The sequence below is a fragment of the Panulirus ornatus genome, chromosome 59 (assembly GCF_036320965.1).
Source record: "Panulirus ornatus isolate Po-2019 chromosome 59, ASM3632096v1, whole genome shotgun sequence".
Lineage (NCBI taxonomy): Eukaryota > Metazoa > Arthropoda > Malacostraca > Decapoda > Palinuridae > Panulirus > Panulirus ornatus.
This window is the reverse complement of record NC_092282.1, coordinates 16,533,370-16,553,256: the sequence shown is the minus strand read 5'-3', so window position 1 is coordinate 16,553,256 and position 19,887 is coordinate 16,533,370. Positions and strand designations below refer to the sequence as shown.

The 19,887-nt window shown below is 39.3% G+C and overlaps 1 protein-coding gene across 3 annotated transcripts in view; it reads right to left on the bottom strand.

Annotated features, from left to right (window-relative positions):
• Vps35 (Vacuolar protein sorting 35) overlaps positions 1-19,887 on the bottom strand; it is a 126,237-nt gene that overhangs the window by 15,795 nt on the left and 90,555 nt on the right. For all 3 annotated transcript variants that reach the window (XM_071696160.1, XM_071696159.1, XM_071696158.1), the window contains exons 12-14: positions 18,128-18,296; positions 17,591-17,770; positions 4,482-4,721 (exon numbers count right to left, since the gene is read on the bottom strand). In XM_071696160.1, coding sequence (XP_071552261.1) covers positions 4,482-4,721; positions 17,591-17,770; positions 18,128-18,296 — 589 coding nt within the window. The remainder of the gene's footprint in view (positions 1-4,481; positions 4,722-17,590; positions 17,771-18,127; positions 18,297-19,887) is intronic.

Below are 19,887 nucleotides of genomic sequence, written 5' to 3'. Positions count from 1 at the left end.
TTTCAAATTATCTTTAGTCCTCATCCACAATATTCTTTTTTCAAGTTTCTTTTCCTATCCTTCCTTATTTTACAGGAATTTTCTTGCTTTGTTATATCTTTCAAATGCTTCCAAGCTATTGTGTCACCTACAATTGATAGTGGTGCTGCATTCTGTCTGCTTGGGTTTACCCTGAGGGAATAGTCACCTTTGATGAGAATGTTTCATTTTTGATGAAACACAACACAGGCTTATCAGAAAACTTCTCATATCAATGAATGTAACACAGCCTTTAAGCTGTAGGAGACCATGGATTTTTTTTAAAGGTGTCCAGGAGTTATATGATAAAATCTTTTAAGTGTTATCAGAATCTACCCACATGAGCAGGAAGTTGCCTTCAGCACAGCTGTATCATTAATACACAGAGAGAAGCACTGTATTGCTGAGTACCTTTTCACCCAAAAGAGCCCACCATTTCCATGCTCCTATGTGAAATGCAGCCCTGGAGCTGTTGGAACCTCATAAAGAGGTCCTGGGTTGAATAATAATATCTCCATAAATTGTCCTTATTTTCTTTCACTTTTCCAACATCTATCAGACCATATCTTCCTCTTCTCTGTTCCCCTCTCTCCATTACCAGCCGCTAGAATCCATCTACTAACCATTCCATTACAGATTTCAGGGAATCTTCTTTAACCCTGCTTCATACCATGACAAAGGAATTCTGTTTCATCATTCACATACTTAAAGTAAATATTCAACTAAGAATCATTACTATGTATTTCTCCATGGTGTTTTTTTTCCTCTTTGATATCATTTTCATTTCTCCACTAAACACATAATCAGACACACAGTCAGTGTGATCATGCTTTCCCCATGGAATATCACATCTACTATCTAGTTTTCCTGGGCTATGTCATAAAGTATTGATAGTACATGATCATGTACCTCTTAACTTATCGTGCACTGCTGGTGCAAAAAGTTTTCTTAAGACACTTTTCTAAGATTTTAGTTTCCATGACACTCTTCTCCCATGTGGATTCTGGCATTGCTAGCTAATGTCTATGTAGTTAAACTCCTCTGTTATGAGAAATCTGTCATCTGTAAATACAACTTGCCTCATGAGCATCTGCAACAACTTGGTGCCTTCATAGATTTCACTGAATCTTTCTGGTAACTTGCATACTATCAAATATCAAACAATTATATAGTTTTCCTAGTTAGTTTTTGCATTATACATTGTCTCAATGAGCCATGATCTAATACTAGTTCAGGAAACTCTCAGTCATCTCTTTCAAAATGAGCCAAACTCACTCCTCTTCTATGATCTTTTTCTTTCCTTGCTACTCTCTATTTTCATGGGAATATCAGATGCTATTTCATCTCCTTAGTAAATTCTGTCTTACAATTCATGTAGTATCTGGTTTCATTTTCCTTAAAGTCTCAAAACTCTCTTGTTTTTTGCTGTTTACCACTAATCCATCAATAATCACATATACCAATTTCAACCTTAATCCATCATTCCTAATTTCCTTACTCTGCTCTCTGGCAACTCTTTGCCCCCCTTATTTTTCACCTAATTTTATTTTTTCTTGCTTCCTCCTCAAATGGTCTTTCTTGATGAACAATCTACTAAAATTTTCCCTTTAAAATTTTCATCAACGAAATTTCTTTGCCTGTCTTAGTACTATCTAACTTCAACACCTAGTTCTAAAATCAATATTTACAAGTCTTTGCCATATGTGCTTTACCTGCCTTTTATGGCATACTCTTGATGTAGGTAGGTAGGTATTCTGTTCCAACTTTGCTTTCCTATCCTTGTCTTCTCAATTTTATAAATATAATCTCCTATCTTTACTTTCTCTTATCTTATTTCTTTCTTTTTTTGTCTTTTCCTCCTCCAACCAAACATGGCCTTCAAGTAGTCCAAATAAGATAACTGAATTATATCTTTTAGCTTATTTTTTTACTAATCAGGTTATGAGTTTCCTGCTAACTCCTGTAGGATGATTACAACCATTTCTGTGTTTTAGAACCTATTCAATAGGGGCCATTTCTTGGTATGATATGTATCTTAAAATTTTCTTTATTCATCTCTGTAAGAACATCTTTGATTTCATTTACTCTTCTCTCAATTATCTCTAACAGCAGGTTTCTCTGTCTCAGCACCCCAGCTCCATTTTTCTTGCTGAATATTTAAGGACATTACTGAACCTCTCAAACTACTTCCAATGAATCTTTCTTTATGTCTTGTTTAACTGGATCCTTCTCTATGACTGGATTTACTTAACTCTCCTGTTTGACTATACCCACTAAATCCTTCACTCTAACTGGCCTAACCTGACCCTTCTCTATAAATTTCCCCTCCTCATCCTTCTTTCTGACTAGTTTCACTTGACCTTTCTTTATGACTGTTCCCATCTGACCTATATCAGTGACTGATTCCACTTGTTTCTTACCTACGACTGGTTCCACTAAATCTTAGTCTGTGATTAATCCATATACTTCTTTCTCCATAATTGGTTTTGCTTCATCTTTTCCCTAAAGTCACATTTCTATCCCCAAGAATATTTCTGTTGAGCTTCATAGTGCTTCATGTTCAATATTATGGTAAAAAGATAAAGCAGTTGCTTACTGAGTAAATAGAGATAAAATAAAGAAGTGAATAAAAATATGCAGTAAAAAAGTATGAGCATCAATATCTCACTACTAATATTCAATCATAAAACAACTGGATGTTTTGGAAGGAGGTAAGTAAAGTGCGTAAGACAAGAGAACAAATGGGAACGTCGGTGAAGGGGGCTAATGGGGAGGTAATAACAAGTAGTGGTGAAGTGAGAAGGAGATGGAGTGAGTATTTTGAAGGTTTGTTGAATGTGTTTGACGATAGAGTGGCAAATACAGTGTTCTGGTCAAGGTGATGTGCGAAGTAAGAAGGTCAGGGAGAATGGTTTGGTAAACAGAGAAGAGGTAGTGAAAGCTCTGCGGAAGATAAAAGCCGGCAAGACAGCAGGTTTGGATGGTATTGCAGTGGAATTTATCAAAAAAGGGGGTGACTGTGTTGTAGATTGGTTGGTGAGGATAGTCAATGTATGTATGGTTCACGGCGAAGTGCCTGAGGATTGGCAATATACATGCATAGTGCCACTGTACAAAGGCAAAGGGGATAAAGGTGAGTGTTTCAAATTACAGAGGTATAAGTTTGATGAGTATTCCTGGGAAATTATATGGGAGAGTATTGATTGAGAGGGTGAAGGTATGTATAGAGCATCATATTGGGGAAGAGCAGTGTGGTGTCAGTATAGAGCATCATATTGGGGAAGAGCAGTGTGGTGTCAGAAGTGGTGGAGGATGTGTGGATCAGGTGTTTGCTTTGAAGAATGTAAGTGAGAAATACTTAGAAAAACAAATGGATTTGTATGTAGCATCCATGGATCTGGAGAAGGCATATGATAAGAGTTGATAGAGATGCTCTGTGGTAGGTATTAAGATTTTATCGAGGATGTACAGCATGTGTACAAGTAGGAAGAGAGGAAAGTGATTGGTTCCCAGTAAATGTTGGTTGTGGCAGGGGTGCATGATGTCTCCATGGTTGTTTAATTTGTTTATGGATGGGGTTGTTAGGGAGATGAATGCAAGAGTTTTGGAGAGAGGGGCAAGTATGCAGTTTGCTGTCGATGAGAGAGCTTGGGAAGTGAGTCAGTTGTTGTTCGCTGATGATACAGTGCTGGTGGCCGATTTGGGTGAGAAACTGCAGAAGCTGGTAACTGAGTTTGGTAAAGTGTGTGAAAGAAGAAAGCTGAGAGTAAATGTGAACAAGAGCAAGGTTATTAGGTTCAGTACGGTTGAGGGACAAGTCAATTGGGAGGTACGTTTAAATGGCAAAAAACTGGAGAAAGTGAAGTGTATTATATATCTGGGAGTAGATTTAGCAGCGGATGGAATTATGGAACTGAAAGTGAGTCACAGAGTGGGGGAGGGGGCAAAGGTTCTGAGAGCACTGAAGAATGTGTGAAAGGTGAGAACATTATCTCTGAGAGCAAAAATGGGTATGTTTGAAGGAATTGTGGTTCCAACAATGTTAAATGGTTGCGAGGCGTGGGCTATGGATAAGGTTGTGCAGAGGAGGGTGGATGTGCTGGAAATGAGATGTTTGAGGACAATACGTGGTGTGAGGTGGTTTGATCGAGTAAGTAATTAAAGGGTAAGAGAGATGTGTGGTAATAAGAAAAGTGTGGTTGATAGAGCAGAAGAGGGTGTTTTAAATTGGTTTGGTCACATGGAGAGAAAGAGTGAGGAAAGATTGACAAAGAGGATATATGTGTCAAAGGAGGAGGGAACGAGAAGTGGGAGACCAAATTGGAGGTGTGGGCATGTATGTATATATATGTGTATGTGGGTGGGTTGGGCCGTTCTTTTGACTGTTTCCTTGTGCTACGTTGCTAACGTGGGAGACAGCGACAAAGTATGATAGAAAAAAAAAAATGGACATTGACTGATACCTCCTCCTTGTTGGTGTGCTGCGATCTAGCTGACCAGAAGAGATGAGAGCATGTTGTGACACCACGTGCTTGATCAGGTTTTTTCAAAAGTTTAGAAGCTGCCAGAGCACACTGAGTTCTAAGAGGTTCATGATTCTCTTCACTGAAACATGTTGTCTGCTGGAATGTACCCATTATAAGTGTCATTGCTGCCAGTTGGGCTTTGCTGTCACTGATCTCATCTTCATATAGGGAAAATGCCTGAAAAAAAAATTCATGGATGGGTTGCCAAAGCTCACACAATACCCCTTAAATACTCATTCAATTATTAGATATTACAACTTTTTTACAAGACCTTCCACAACAACAAAGGCAAATTGCTTTTGAATTTCAAAAACTTATTTCTGTGCTCAAACACATACTATATTAGTGAGAGATCATGACATTAAGTGTGGATGATACAACAGAGATGTGCATCTAGGAAAACTGCATAAATTTCTTGCTATTCTGGAGCATTTGTACTGAAATGGAATTTCAGTTGAACAACACATTAACATACATTGATAAAATGTGAGTTATCATCAGAGAAATTGCAGCGTTATGTAAATGTAGAAGAAACAATACATACAGATGTGCATCCAGGTCATACTGTTTAAATATCTTAACTCTTTCCCAGTGTGCATATATAACAGAATATAATATTTCTTTGTGAAAGCTTCTATCCCTAGGGATTGGGGAGAAAGTATACTGCCAAAGTATTCCCTGCTTGCTGAAGGCAACTAAAGGGGTGGGAGCAGGGGGCTGGAAATCCTCCCCTTCCGTTGTACTTTCCCAAAAGAAGGAACAGAGAAAGGGGCCAAGTGGGGATATTTCCCTCTAGAGCTCAGTCATCTGTTCTTGATGCATCCTCACTAACATGGGAAATAGTGAATATGTATGGAAAAGAAAGCTATTACCATACATCGCTAAAAACGTGGATGAGTCAACATCAGTAAGAGATCAAGATGTCCTGTAAGTGTAAATAACACAACACAGATATGCATTCATAACTGTTAACATATTTTGTTTCTGATGTGTTTGTACTGAATTAAAACAAATCTTTTTCATACTTGTCTACCATTTTCTGCAATAGTGAAGGACCAATCAAGAAAAGACAAAGAACAGCATCCACTCTCAATCTGTCATGTACAATGGACAAAAACAAGGACCCCCTATCCATAATGAGGCCCCACACACTTTTCCATGGTTTCCTCTATTTCACATGTCATGGTTCTTCTGCCCACTGACAGCATGTTGTCCTTTGTAAACCACATTGCATTATGTGTTCTATCCCATATATGCTTTACATCCTAATGCATGTTCAGACCACAAATACTTGAGGCTTCTTTCATCCTCCCAGCACCTTTTTTGTCATTCCCTCCACTTCCAACGTGCATATCTTCTTCATCATCCTCTCCTCACTAATCCTTTCTATATATCCAAACTTCAATATATCCTCTTCAGCAATCTCATCTACAACTTAGTTGAAAAGTGCTAAACAGTGCAAAAGAGATGTGCATTCAGGAAAAACTGCTCAAATGTCTTTCTTTTCTGATGCATTTGTAAGGAAGCAAAATATCAATTTACACAACCCATTAATGTACATTCAACATGGCATTAGCTTTCCACTCATAGTTTCTGGGGGTTGGGAGAGGATGTATTTAAACAATCCAATACGGTAGTTCTGGCATAATCATTAACCCCAATACTGCATAGTTAAATTAAAGGCTGGTTCCCAAAAAGTGTCAATTATTCACCAAAAAATAAAAGTTATATTATATTTATTTTATTTTGCTTTGTTGCTGTCTCCCACGTTTGCTACATGATCTTTTTTTTATTGCTATCTCAAGAATGAAACAAGCTGTGATCTCTATATCTAGCATTAATATTCTTTTAAAACTACACTAAGAAAAAAAATGAATAAAAATAAGTAAAAAAACAAAAGTACCTAAATGACCTCTTATATTACTTTTTCAATGCTGAAGTAAGTTCCATATTCTATATATGGCATTACTATTCCTTAAAAACCATATTTGATAATGAAAAATAATGATTTATCCCTTTGGCTGCAAAGATCAATCCAAGTCAACCTACACATCATTTAAGCTAACTGTAACAAAAAACCATTTGAACAACCCGTATGGCTAGTCAACACTTTCTTGATCAAAAAATAGCCTAGGAACCTAGATAGTCTTGCTTTCTGCTTGTGTTTGACATTAAACCTTCCACACACAAGATAAAAAAAATCACCTCAAAAACCCAGATAGTCTTTCTTTCTGCCTGCATTCAACTGAAAACCACCAAGACACAAAAATGGACACCCTATGGATGCCACTAGCACCCAGTAGGTGCTGCCATCCACTTGTTCCAATCCAAAGGTTCCAGCCAATACACTCAAGTCACTAGCTAATGCCAATGTTGCCACACATAGGTATGCATTCATCATTTATTCATTTATCTTTGCTTTTGCCTTTGCACTAGTAATTATGTCTACACTAAGTAAAGATATGCTTTATAAGTATATGGTATGCATTATAACACAGAAAAACAATGATATGTGATGCTTTTCATAAGCACTCCTTAGCTGGAAACATGGCTACTTTGAATCCATTTAAATCCAGTGTTTTTCTTCTTTTGCAATCTTTCCTGTTCATTCAGTGTTATGATTGTGTGTAATCTATAACAAAACATAAAGAGTTATGCAATAATACTAGACAATGTTTTCGACGTGTGCTCTTGGGTTTGTAAGACTGGGTTGATCAATGTTCCTTTAAATTCAACATTAATTTTCTTTCCTCTCCTGTACATTAGTTCATTATAAGTGTATGGAGCAAGAAGTCTGTTCCATTTAACAAAGTTTATACCATTTAAAAACCATCAGAAAATAAATACTTTTCTATTTTTCTTTATCAAGTTTTCCCTACTATTAGATGTTTTCAAGAAAAATCAATGCTAGCTATAGAAACTTAATGGTTCTGCCCATATCAAAAAGTAGTAAAAATGGAACAATTACCATTTTCATATTTTATAAGAGAATTCACACTCCTCAGGAATGCCAAAGGGTTAAAAAATACATATGAAAAGAGAAGAAGCATTCTCCAATAAATGGTACAGATATGGACATAACTAAGTCCCCATGATTGATTATTTTCTATAGATGGGTGGGCGAGGTAAATCTGTGAATCTTGGAGAGACAGATTGATGTCCAGTCTGTTGGAGGTAGAAGGGTGAGGAAGGTGAGCAGCTGTTGCCTGTTAGTAATTTGTCTCTATGACAGACCCAAGTGAGAAACTGTAAAAGCTCTTGTCGAGTTTGGGAGTATGTAAAAGGAAGGAGGTGTAAAGGTGAGCAGTTGACATGGCTCTAGTGGGAGACTCAAGTGATGAACTGCAAAAGCTGTTGTCTGAGCTTAGGATTGGAATAGTAAAGTTTTCAAGCTCAAGAGGGTAAAGATACAGGTTGGCTGGATTGCAAATATGAATGGAAAGAACTTAGAGTAAGTGACATGTTTCAGATACCCTGGAGTGGGCATGGCAGTAAATTGAACCAAGGAAAAGGAAGTGAGCCACAGGTGGGTGAAGGGGTCTAAAGCCTTGGGTATACTGAAGGGTGAGCTCACTCTCTGTGAGGGCAAATATGGGTATTGACTTGAGGTGTGAGCGGAAAAATCAAAATATGAAGAAGAAGGTGGATGCATTAGAAATAATATGAGGCAATTACTGAGCTATAATAATCTATTTGCACTGTACAGGGAGGGAGTTTTACAATTGTAGGGCCCCATCTCTTGAACATTCTATTATCCATTCTATTACTGTATGCTGTCTGCATTAACCATGTCTTCAGTCGCTTATGGTCTCAGATTAGAACCCTGTGATACTCTGCTGGTCACCACAGCCCATTTGGAGAAGGCTCCTCTGACATGTGTTCTTTGCTCCCTTCCTCTAAGATAATCTTGTATACATTGAAGAAGTTTCTCCCTTATTCTTACCCAATGCTCCAGACTCTTATTCAGCTTCCCATGTGGCAAAATGTCAAATTCTTTCTTATATATATCTATGACATTTGTTACTCATGACCTCCTCTCCCTAAAACCATGCTGTTTCTCACTTACATAATTTCTCCTCTGTAGTAGGTCATCTGCTTGTTTCCTAATAACATTTTCTAAGATTACACACCACACTTGTTTATGAGACCAGTCTGTAGTTCAGTGCCTGTTTCCATTCTCCTTTATCATTATATTTTTTTTTCTTTTTTTTTGCTTTGTCACTGTCTCCCGCGTTTGCGAGGTAGCGCAAGGAAACAGACGAAAGAAATGGCCCAACCCACCCCCATACACATGTATATACATAAGCCCACACATGCAAATATACATACCTACACAGCTTTCCATGGTTTACCCCAGACGCTTCACATGCCTTGATTCAATCCACTGACAGCACGTCAACCCCGGTATACCACATCGCTCCAATTCACTCTATTCCTTGCCCTCCTTTCACCCTCCTGCATGTTCAGGCCCCGATCACACAAAATCTTTTTCACTCCATCTTTCCACCTCCAATTTGGTCTCCCTCTTCTCCTCGTTCCCTCCACCTCCGACACATATATCCTCTTGGTCAATCTTTCCTCACTCATTCTCTCCATGTGCCCAAACCATTTCAAAACACCCTCTTCTGCTCTCTCAACCACGCTCTTTTTATTTCCACACATCTCTCTTACCCTTACGTTACTTACTCGATCAAACCACCTCACACCAAACATTGTCCTCAAACATCTCATTTCCAGCACATCCATCCTCCTGTTCACAACTCTATCCATAGCCCACGCCTCGCAACCATACAACATTGTTGGAACCACTATTCCTTCAAACATACACATTTTTGCTTTCCGAGATAATGTTCTCGACTTCCACACATTCTTCAAGGCTCCCAGAATTTTCGCCCCCTCCCCCACCCTATGATCCACTTCCGCTTCCATGGTTCCATCCGCTGCCAGATCCACTCCCAGATATCTAAAACACTTCACTTCCTCCAGTTTTTCTCCATTCAAACTCACCTCCCAATTGACTTGACCCTCAACTTACTGTACCTAATAACCTTGCTCTTATTCACATTTACTCTTAACTTTCTTCTTTCACACACTTTACCAAACTCAGTCACCAGCTTCTGCAGTTTCTCACATGAATCAGCCACCAGCGCTGTATCATCAGCGAACAACAACTGACTCACTTCCCAAGCTCTCTCATCCCCAACAGACTTCATACTTGCCCCTCTTTCCAAAACTCTTGCATTCACCTCCCTAACAACCCCATCCATAAACAAATTAAACAACCATGGAGACATCACACACCCCTGCCGCAAACCTACATTCACTGAGAACCAATCACTTTCCTCTCTTCCTACACGTACACATGCCTTACATCCTCGATAAAAACTTTTCACTGCTTCTAACAACTTGTCTCCCACACCATATATTCTTAATACCTTGCACAGAGCATCTCTATCAACTCTATCATATGCCTTCTCCAGATCCATAAATGCTACATACAAATCCATTTGCTTTTCTAAGTATTTCTCACATACATTCTTCAAAGCAAACACCTGATCCACACATCCTCTACCACTTCTGAAACCACACTGCTCTTCCCCAATCTGATACTCCGTACATGCCTTCACCCTCTCAATCAATACCCTCCCATATAATTTACCAGGAATACTCAACAAACTTATACCTCTTATACTTATACTTATGTCATTATATATTTATCTATTTTACTCTGTCACTGTCTCTCGTGTTAGCGAGGTAGCGCAAGGAAACAGACAAAAGAATGGCCCAACCCACCCACATACACATTTATATACATACACATCCACACATGCAAATATACATACCTATACATCTCAATGTATACACATATATATACACACACAGACATATACATATATACACATGTACATAATTCATACTGTCTGCCTTTATTCATTCCCATCACCACCCTACCACACATGAAATAACAACCCCCTTCCCCCGCATGTGCGCGAGGTAGCGCAAGGAAAAGGCAACAAAAGCCACATTCATTCACACTCAGTCTCTAGTTGTCGTGTATAATGCAATGAAACCACAGCTCCCTTTCCATATCCAGGCCCCACACAACTTTCCATGGTTTACACCAGATGCTTCACATGCCCTGGTTCAATCCATTGACCGCACGTCAACCCCGGTATACCACATCGTTCCAATTCACTCTATTCCTTGCACGCCTTTCACCCTCCTGCATGTTCAGGCAACGATCACACAAAATCTTTTTCACTCCATCTTTCCACCTCCAATTTGGTCACCCACTTCTCATTTCCTCCACCTCTTTACACATATATCCTCTTGGTCAATCTTTCCTCACTCATTCTCTCCATGTGCCCAAACCATTTCAAAACACCCTCTTCTGCTCTCTCAACCACGCTCTTTTTATTTCCACACATCTCTCTTACCCTTACGTTACTTACTCGATCAAACCACCTCACACCACACATTGTCCTCAAACATCTCATTTCCAGCACATCCATCCTCCTGCGCACAACTCTATCCATAGCCCACGCCTCGCAACCATACAACATTGTTGGAACCACTATTCCTTCAAACATACCCATTTTTGCTTTCCGAGATAATGTTCTCGACTTCCACACATTCTTCAAGGCTCCCAGAATTTTCGCCCCCTCCCCCACCCTATGATCCACTTCTGCTTCCATGGTTCCATCCGCTGCCAGATCCACTCCTAGATATCTAAAACACTTCACTTCCTCCAGTTTTTCTCCATTCAAACTCACCTCCCAATTTCTCCTCTGTAGTAGGTCATCTGCTTGTTTCCTAATAACATTTTCTAAGATTACACACCACACTTGTTTATGAGACCAGTCTGTAGTTCAGTGCCTGTTTCCATTCTCCTTTATCATTATATTTTTTTTTTTTTTTTTTTTGCTTTGTTGCTGTCTCCCGCGTTTGCGAGGTAGCGCAAGGAAACAGACGAAAGAAATGGCCCAACCCACCCCCATACACATGTATATACATACGTCCACACACGCAAATATACATACCTACACAGCTTTCCATGGTTTACCCCAGACGCTTCACATGCCTTGATTCAATCCACTGACAGCACGTCAACTCCGGTATACCACATCGCTCCAATTCACTCTATTCCTTGCCCTCCTTTCACCCTCCTGCATGTTCAGGCCCCGATCACACAAAATCTTTTTCACTCCATCTTTCCACCTCCAATTTGGTCTCCCTCTTCTCCTCGTTCCCTCCACCTCAGACGCATATATCCTCTTGGTCAATCTTTCCTCACTCATTCTCTCCATGTGCACAAACCATTTCAAAACACCCTCTTCTGCTCTCTCAACCACGCTCTTTTTATTTCCACACATCTATCTTACCCTTACGTTACTTACTCGATCAAACCACCTCACACCACAAATTGTCCTCAAACATCTCATTTCCAGCACATCCACCCTCCTCCGCACAACTTTATCTATAGCCCATGCCTCGCAAATATATAACATTGTTGGAACCACTATTCCTTCAAACATACCCATTTTTGCTTTCCGAGATAATGTTCTCGACTTCCACACATTCTTCAACGCTCCCAGAACTTTCACCCCCTCCCCAACCCTATGATTCACTTCCGCTTCCATGGTTCCATCCGCTGCCAAATCCACTCCCAGATATCTAAAACACTTCATAGCCTCCAGTTTTTTCCATTCAAACTTACCTCCCAAGTGACTTGTCCCTCAACCCTACTGTACCTAAAAACCTTACTCTTATTCACATTTACTCTCAACTTTCTTCTTTCACACAGTTTATCAAACTCAGTCATCAGCTTCTGCAGTTTCTCACATGAATCAGCCACCAGCGCTGTATCATCAGCAAACAACAACTGATCTCTTCCCAAGCTCTCTCATCAACAACAGACTTCATTTTTGCCCCTCTTACCAAAACTCTTGCATTCACCTCCCTAACAACCCCATCCATAAACAAATTAAACAACCATGGAGACATCACACACCTCTGCTGCAAACCTACATTCACTGAGAACCAATCACTTTCCTCTCTTCCTTACATCCTCGATAAAAACTTTTCACTGCTTCTAACAACTTACCTCCCAGTGCCATATATTCTTAATACCTTCCACAGAGCATCTCTATCAACTCTATCATATGCCTTCTCCAGATCCATAAATGCTACATACAAATTCATTTGCTATTCTAAGTATTTCTCACATACATTCTTCAAAGCAAACACCTGATCCACACATCATCTACCACTTCTGAAACCACACTACTCTTCCCCAATCTGATGCTCTGTACATGCCTTCACCCTCTCAATCAATATCCTACCATATAATTTCCCAGGAATACTCAACAAACTTATACCTCTGTAATTTAAGCAGTCACTTTTATCCCCTTTACCTTTGTACAATGGCACTATGCAAGTATTCCGCTAATCCTCAGGCACCTCACCATGAGTCATACATACATAAATAACCTTACCAACCAGTCAACTATACGGTCACCCCTTTTTTAATACATTCCACAGCAATACCATCCAAACCCGCTGCCTTGCCGGCTTTCATCTTCCGTAAAGCTTTTACTACCTCTTCTCTGTTTACCAAATCATTTTCCCTAACCCTCTCACTTTGCACACCACCTCGACCAAAACACCCTATATCTGCCACTCTATCATCAAACACATTCAACAAACCTTCAAAATACTCACTCCATCTCCTTCTCACATCACCACTACTTGTTATCACCTCCCCATTTGCCCCCTTCACTGAAGTTCCCATTTCTCCCCTTGTCTTACGCACTTTATTTACCTCCTTCCAAAACATCTTTTTATTCTCCCTAAAATTTAATGATACTCTCTCACCCCAACTCTCATTTGCCCTCTTTTTCACCTCTTGCACCTTTCTCTTGACCTCCTGCCTCTTTCTTTTATACATCTCCCAGTCATTTGCATTGTTTCCCTGCAAAAATTGTCCAAATGCCTCTCTCTTCTCTTTCACTAATAATCTTACTTCTTCATCCCACCACTCACTACCCTTTCTAATCTGCCCACCTCCCACACTTCTCATGCCACAAGCATCTTTTGCACAAGCCTTCACTGCTTCCCTAAATACATCCCATTCCTTCCCCACTCCCCTTACCTCCTTTGTTCTCACCTTTTTCCATTCTGTACTCAGTCTCTCCTGGTACTTCCTCACACAAGTCTCCTTCCCAAATTCACTTACTCTCACCACTCTCTTCACCCCAACATTCTCTCTTCTTTTCTGAAAACCTCTACAAATCTTCACCTTGGCCTCCACAAGATAATGATCAGACATCCCTCCAGTTGCACCTCTCAGCACATTAACATCCAAAAGTCTCTCTTTCGTGTGCCTATCAATTAACATGTAATCCAATAACGCTCTCTGGCCATCTCTCCTACTTACATACATATACTTATGTATATCTCGCTTTTTAAACCAGGTATTCCCAATCAACAGTCCTTTTTCAGCACATAAATCTACAAGCTCTTCACCATTTCCATTTACAACACTGAACACCCCATGTACACCAATTATTCCCTCAACTGCCCGATTACTCACCTTTGCATTCAAATCACCCATCGCTATAACCCAGTCTCATGCATTAAAACTACTAACACACTCACTCATCTGCTCCCAAAACATTTGCCTCTCATGATCTTTCTTCTCATGCCCAGGTGCATATGCACCATCAATCACCCATCTCTCTCCATCAACTTTCAGTTTTACCCATATCTATCTAGAGTTTACTTTCTTACACTCTATCACATACTCTAGAGTTTACTTTCTTACACTCTATCACATACTCCATCACTCCTGTTTCAGGAGTAGTGCTACTCCTTCCCTTGCTCTTGTCCTTTCACTAACCCCTGACTTTACTCCCAAGACATTTCCAAACCACTCTTCCCCTTTACCCTTGAGCTTCGTTTCACTCAGAGCCAAAACATCCAGGTTCCTTTCCTCAAACATACTACCTATCTCTCCTTTGTTCTCATCTTGGTAACATCCACACACATTTAGACACCCCAATCTGAGCCTTAGAGGAGGATGAGCACTCCCCGCATGACTCCTCCTTCTGTTTCCCCTTTTAGAAAGTTAAAATACAAGGAAGGGAGGGTTTCCAGCCCCCACTCTCCCGTCCCCTTTAGTCGCCTTCTATGGCATGTGAGGAATGCGTGGGAAGTATTCTTTCTCCCCTATCCCCTGTCCTTTATTATATATAGGCTTAATGTTTGCCCTTATCCAATCCCTTGGCACTTTGCCTCTCTCCAGTAACATCTTCAACAGTATTCCAAGTGATTTATCTAGTGTATCTGTACATATCTTCAGCACATATGGTTAAATTTCACAAGGCTCATGGGCACTATACAGGTTAAGCCCTTTTAGTATTCTGTTAATATCTTCTCTAAATATCTTAATAACCTCCAAAAACTCCTTCCCATTTCATCTACTAAGTTTTTGGGCTACAGTACCTTCCACTGTGAAAACAATTTCAAATTTGTCAATTTGGTTCCTCATATATTCTTACATCACAATAGATTTTTTCATAGTTTCTTTAGGCCTCATTTCTAATTCTACTACAATGATTCTCTGATCCCTTATGCTTTGCAAATGCTGGCTGGCTTGAGTGTCATTTTTATCTGTCATTTTATCTTGAAGCTCTGCTTTTTAACATCTTTTCTCTTTCAGTATGAGTTTTTTACATGTGTATATATGTATATTATTATTATACTTTGTCGCTGTCTCCCGCGTTTGCGAGGTAGCGCAAGGAAACAGACGAAAGAAATGGCCCAACCCCCCCCCCATACACATGTATATACATACGTCCACACACGCAAATATACATACCTACACAGCTTTCCATGGTTTACCCCAGACGCTTCACATGCCTTGCTTCAATCCACTGACAGCACGTCAACCCCGGTATACCACATCGCTCCAATTCACTCTATTCCTTGCCCTCCTTTCACCCTCCTGCATGTTCAGGCCCCGATCACACAAAATCTTTTTCACTCCATCTTTCCACCTCCAATTTGGTCTCCCTCTTCTCCTTGTTCCCTCCACCTCCGACACATATATCCTCTTGGTCAATCTTTCCTCACTCATCCTCTCCATGTGCCCAAACCACTTCAAAACACCCTCTTCTGCTCTCTCAACCACGCTCTTTTTATTTCCACACATCTCTCTTACCCTTACGTTACTCACTCGATCAAACCACCTCACACCACACACTGTCCTCAAACATCTCATTTCCAGCACATCCATCCTCCTGCGCACAACTCTATCCATAGCCCACACCTCGCAACCATACAACATTGTTGGAACCACTGTTCCTTCAAACAAAAAAAAAAAAAAAAAATATATGTATATGTCTGTGTGTGTATATATATGTATACAATGAGATGTATAGGTATGTATATGTGCGTGTGAGGACATGTATGTATATACATGTGTATGTAGGTGGGTTGGGCCATTCTTTCGTCTGTTTCCTTGCGCTACCTCGCTCACGCGGGAGACAGCGACAAAGTATAATAAAAAATAAATAAATTCTCTTTCTTAACATTCCCTCTGTATTTGAGGCCTGAGGTACCAATGTCTTCACCCCTACATTGTAACTGTCACTTGAAACTCTCAGCACAAGCCCAGGTTCCTGTCTACTGAATTCCATTTCTCAATGAATATTACCATAGATATTGTTGAGGTTTGTGTAATTTTCACAACTATATCTCCTCTTTATGTCTTGTTTCACCTGTGCTCTTAAAATGTCCTCAATTATCATATTGTTAAACTTGAGCATTACATGATCACTTCTTGCAATCAAAGTATCAGATATGATATTCTCAATACCCCACAAGAATGTGTGAAGACAGGTCAAGCAATTATGGTGTATCAGTTCCTCTCAACCAAGTGTATTCACTGACATGATGGTATAAAATATTTTCCTTGCACACTCCAAAAATGCGTGTCTCCATGACTCCTATTGCCATGAGAATCCAAACCTCAATCTACTTTTTCATAACTGAAGTCCCCCATTATCATTACTTTATCATATCTAAGAAGTGAGTGTTTCATCAATTCACATACCATCTTAATTGTTGCTTCAATGTCATCATTGAATACATGTTTTGGATTCCCACAATTCTTTGCAGGATTGTATAATAATAACACCACTATGCACTCCTTCCTTGCAGTTACTATTCCCATTATATACTATATGATTGGTCCAACTTCCAATATTTCTTGACACTTATGGCTGTCTTTTATTAAGAAGGTTAATCTTCCACTCCTCTGCCTCCTCTTCCATTCCTTACTATCATGTAACCCTCTGCACAGAGCAGGTGAAATCTCTTTAGTGAGCTTTGTTCCATTATTCCAAAAGTATCAGGTGTACTTTTCTTAAATTACAGCTCTTTAACACTAACTATTAACCAATCATCATTTGAATACTTTACCATCAATCTGACATCATCATCTCCTAAAACACCTGCACTGTCTGCAGTGACAGCAGGGCTGTTCCATCCACTTGCCTCATGTGACATCTCCAGTGTTTTGTCTTCTGACTGAACTCTGCTTTCCTCTCTCTCTCTCTCTTCCTTTATTACATATGATAACAATCCCATAGAATTCCACCTTACTTTTAAGTTTCACCCTTGTATGTCTTGATTATCACCACTAATTCTTATCTTTTCTTTTATCAAAGAAATTGCATCTACTAATCCCCCAGCCTCCAGCAATTTTTTAATAAACATTTCCTTCTCTTAACCCCTTCTTCCTTATCTCTATCATGGAGGAAAAATTGCACAGTCTGCGAGAGGGTGCCTTCCTATAAAATGAATGGCACTGCTAGGATAATTATTACAGGTGAAGGGGATAGGTACACATTGAGGAACATACTAACAATACTTGATGTTCACAAGAGAATTATTGATAGTAAAGGAGCCATGAATTCATAAGCAACAGTTTCGTGGTTTCTCAAACACAATATAATTAATAGTAAAGGAAATGACATACATACCTGAGACATGAATTCATAAGCAACAGTTTCGTGGTTTTCAAAATCAATCTTGTCGATGGCAAGAGCCCCTTGCAAAAAGAGTCTTAATGGAAGTTCAGCATACTCTGCTTTGACAAGTGCCGTGATTGTTTGATGGCAAAACTGGAAGATCTTGTGTAGTTTTTTGCTCCACTTATCATCCTAATAAAACATTAACTGTTATAGAAAATGCATTTCATTGAGAAAATACAACAGAAATGATCAGTATGCTTAGTGATATGAAATTCATTCTTCACTGACATAATAAGTGGAGAAAATGGAAATGTACTGTAACAATGAAACTTGAAATTATTTATTCCAATGTTAGTAGAGTACCTTATTATGCTAATACGCATGAAAAGAACAACATTCACATTTTGTGTGAGCACTAATCTCTCATTTCTTCTATTCTAATGCTCCCAATTTTCAATTTAACTATACAGTTATATACTTTAAATGGGGCTTAGCCAACAGATATTCACAGAATGATGGGAAAGATATAGCTTCTACATATCTTACTTCTTCTCTTTCTGCATGATACTTAAATGCAAGCTGGTATGCCTGGAACACAAGAGGTGGCAAGGTGTACAATACTCTCTTATTTCCACCTGCACCAAGGTGTTTCCGAGCTGTTGTCAAGATCAAATACTGTTGGTCACTACTAGCTGATTTGAAAAGGTGAAGAAACCTGTAAATATAGGAAAATATCAAATAAATAAGAAATCAATAAATAAAAAAAAATTTAAATGTAAAGCCTTTCAAGACTGTCTCTTAATTAGTTCAACAGAGGTGAAGGATGAAGAGCATTCATGAACATACACAATCGTACATTATCCATATCAACAAAACCAGAGTTTGAGAGTTGAACCAAAATTACAGCATACTTGTTCATTTAATTCTTTCATGGATTCCTGTTCTGGATTGTACCTTGATAAACCAAGTTGCCATGTAAACATAATCTCAGGGAAATATGTTTTCCAAGAGGTATGATTTTATTTGTACTCATTCCCATATATCCATATCTCTAATGCTTGTTCCTAACTGGAACTCCCTCAAGGGAGTGGCCATGGCAATAGTCTCCATAACAAGGGGACTACAGCAACACTTCTTAGCCTTTACTACCTCACCTTCAACAGGCCACTAGCAAAGGGAAACTCTAGTGCAGTGTTTGCAGAGGCTCCTACCTATTGCTCCTGCCTAATGTTCCTACCTACTACTTCTACCAAATGCTTCTACGTAATGTTCCAGCCTAAATGTTCCTACCTACTACTATCTACTGCTCTTACCATTTTGACAAATGGCAGGGTTTGCACATAGTGCTCACATCAGGAAAATCTAGAGTTATAAAGAATGACCTGTGTGAGTTTGGTGTTGTCAAGTGTTATGTATGACAAGGAGAGACTGTGTGTTTGATAAAAACTTTTGGGAATAAGTTTAACACAAGTGAAGGATGGAAAGTACGTGCTAATACGTAATATTATCATCCATGTGTGAAGATCTCATAATCTGAGTAAAAAATCAATGTTATAAATTACTGGTTTTCAATACTTTAGAAAATTCCTGTTCTATATCACACCATGATACATCAAGCTCCAACATATACATTTAGTCTCAAAGATAGAGGTCTTTCAAGAACTATGATCTTTATATGTTTTTTTCCAATAAGGGGGCAATGGTTGTGGGAGTATTGAAGAATTAGTATGATGGAAAGTATAATAGTCCCAACATTGCTGTATGCATGCATGTACATTAACTAATATGTGTGCAAAAGAGAGACTCTTGAATGTGAATAAGCTGAGAGGAGCAGCTGGTGAGCTGTCTTATCATTACCTGGTGGAGGCAAGGTTGAAGGTTTGCAGTTTTTCAGAGAAAGACATGATATAACTGAGAGGAGAGAGGTAAAAGTAAGTGAGCTTGGAAAAGAGACTTGTGTGAAAAAAGCATCAGGAGAGACTAAGTGTAGAATGACAAAATGTGAAAGTAAATGAAACTAGGAAACAGGGTGAGAAATGGGAGGTACATAGGGAAGCTTGCTTGTGTGACAGAATGTGGCATGCAGAATATGGGATGTGGGAAGGTGAGGAAGGGTACTGAGAAGCAGGATGAAAAGTAAAGTTGCTAGAGAAAGAGAAAAGGAGGTGTATGGGCAGTAACTTAAAGGGAAGGAGCAAGAAAACAGACATGTAGGAGAAAGCAGCAGATCAATAGGAATCTGCATAGGCTAAAAAAAAAAGGAGAAAATGAGAATAGGGGTAAATGAGTATCAGGAAACTTCAGGG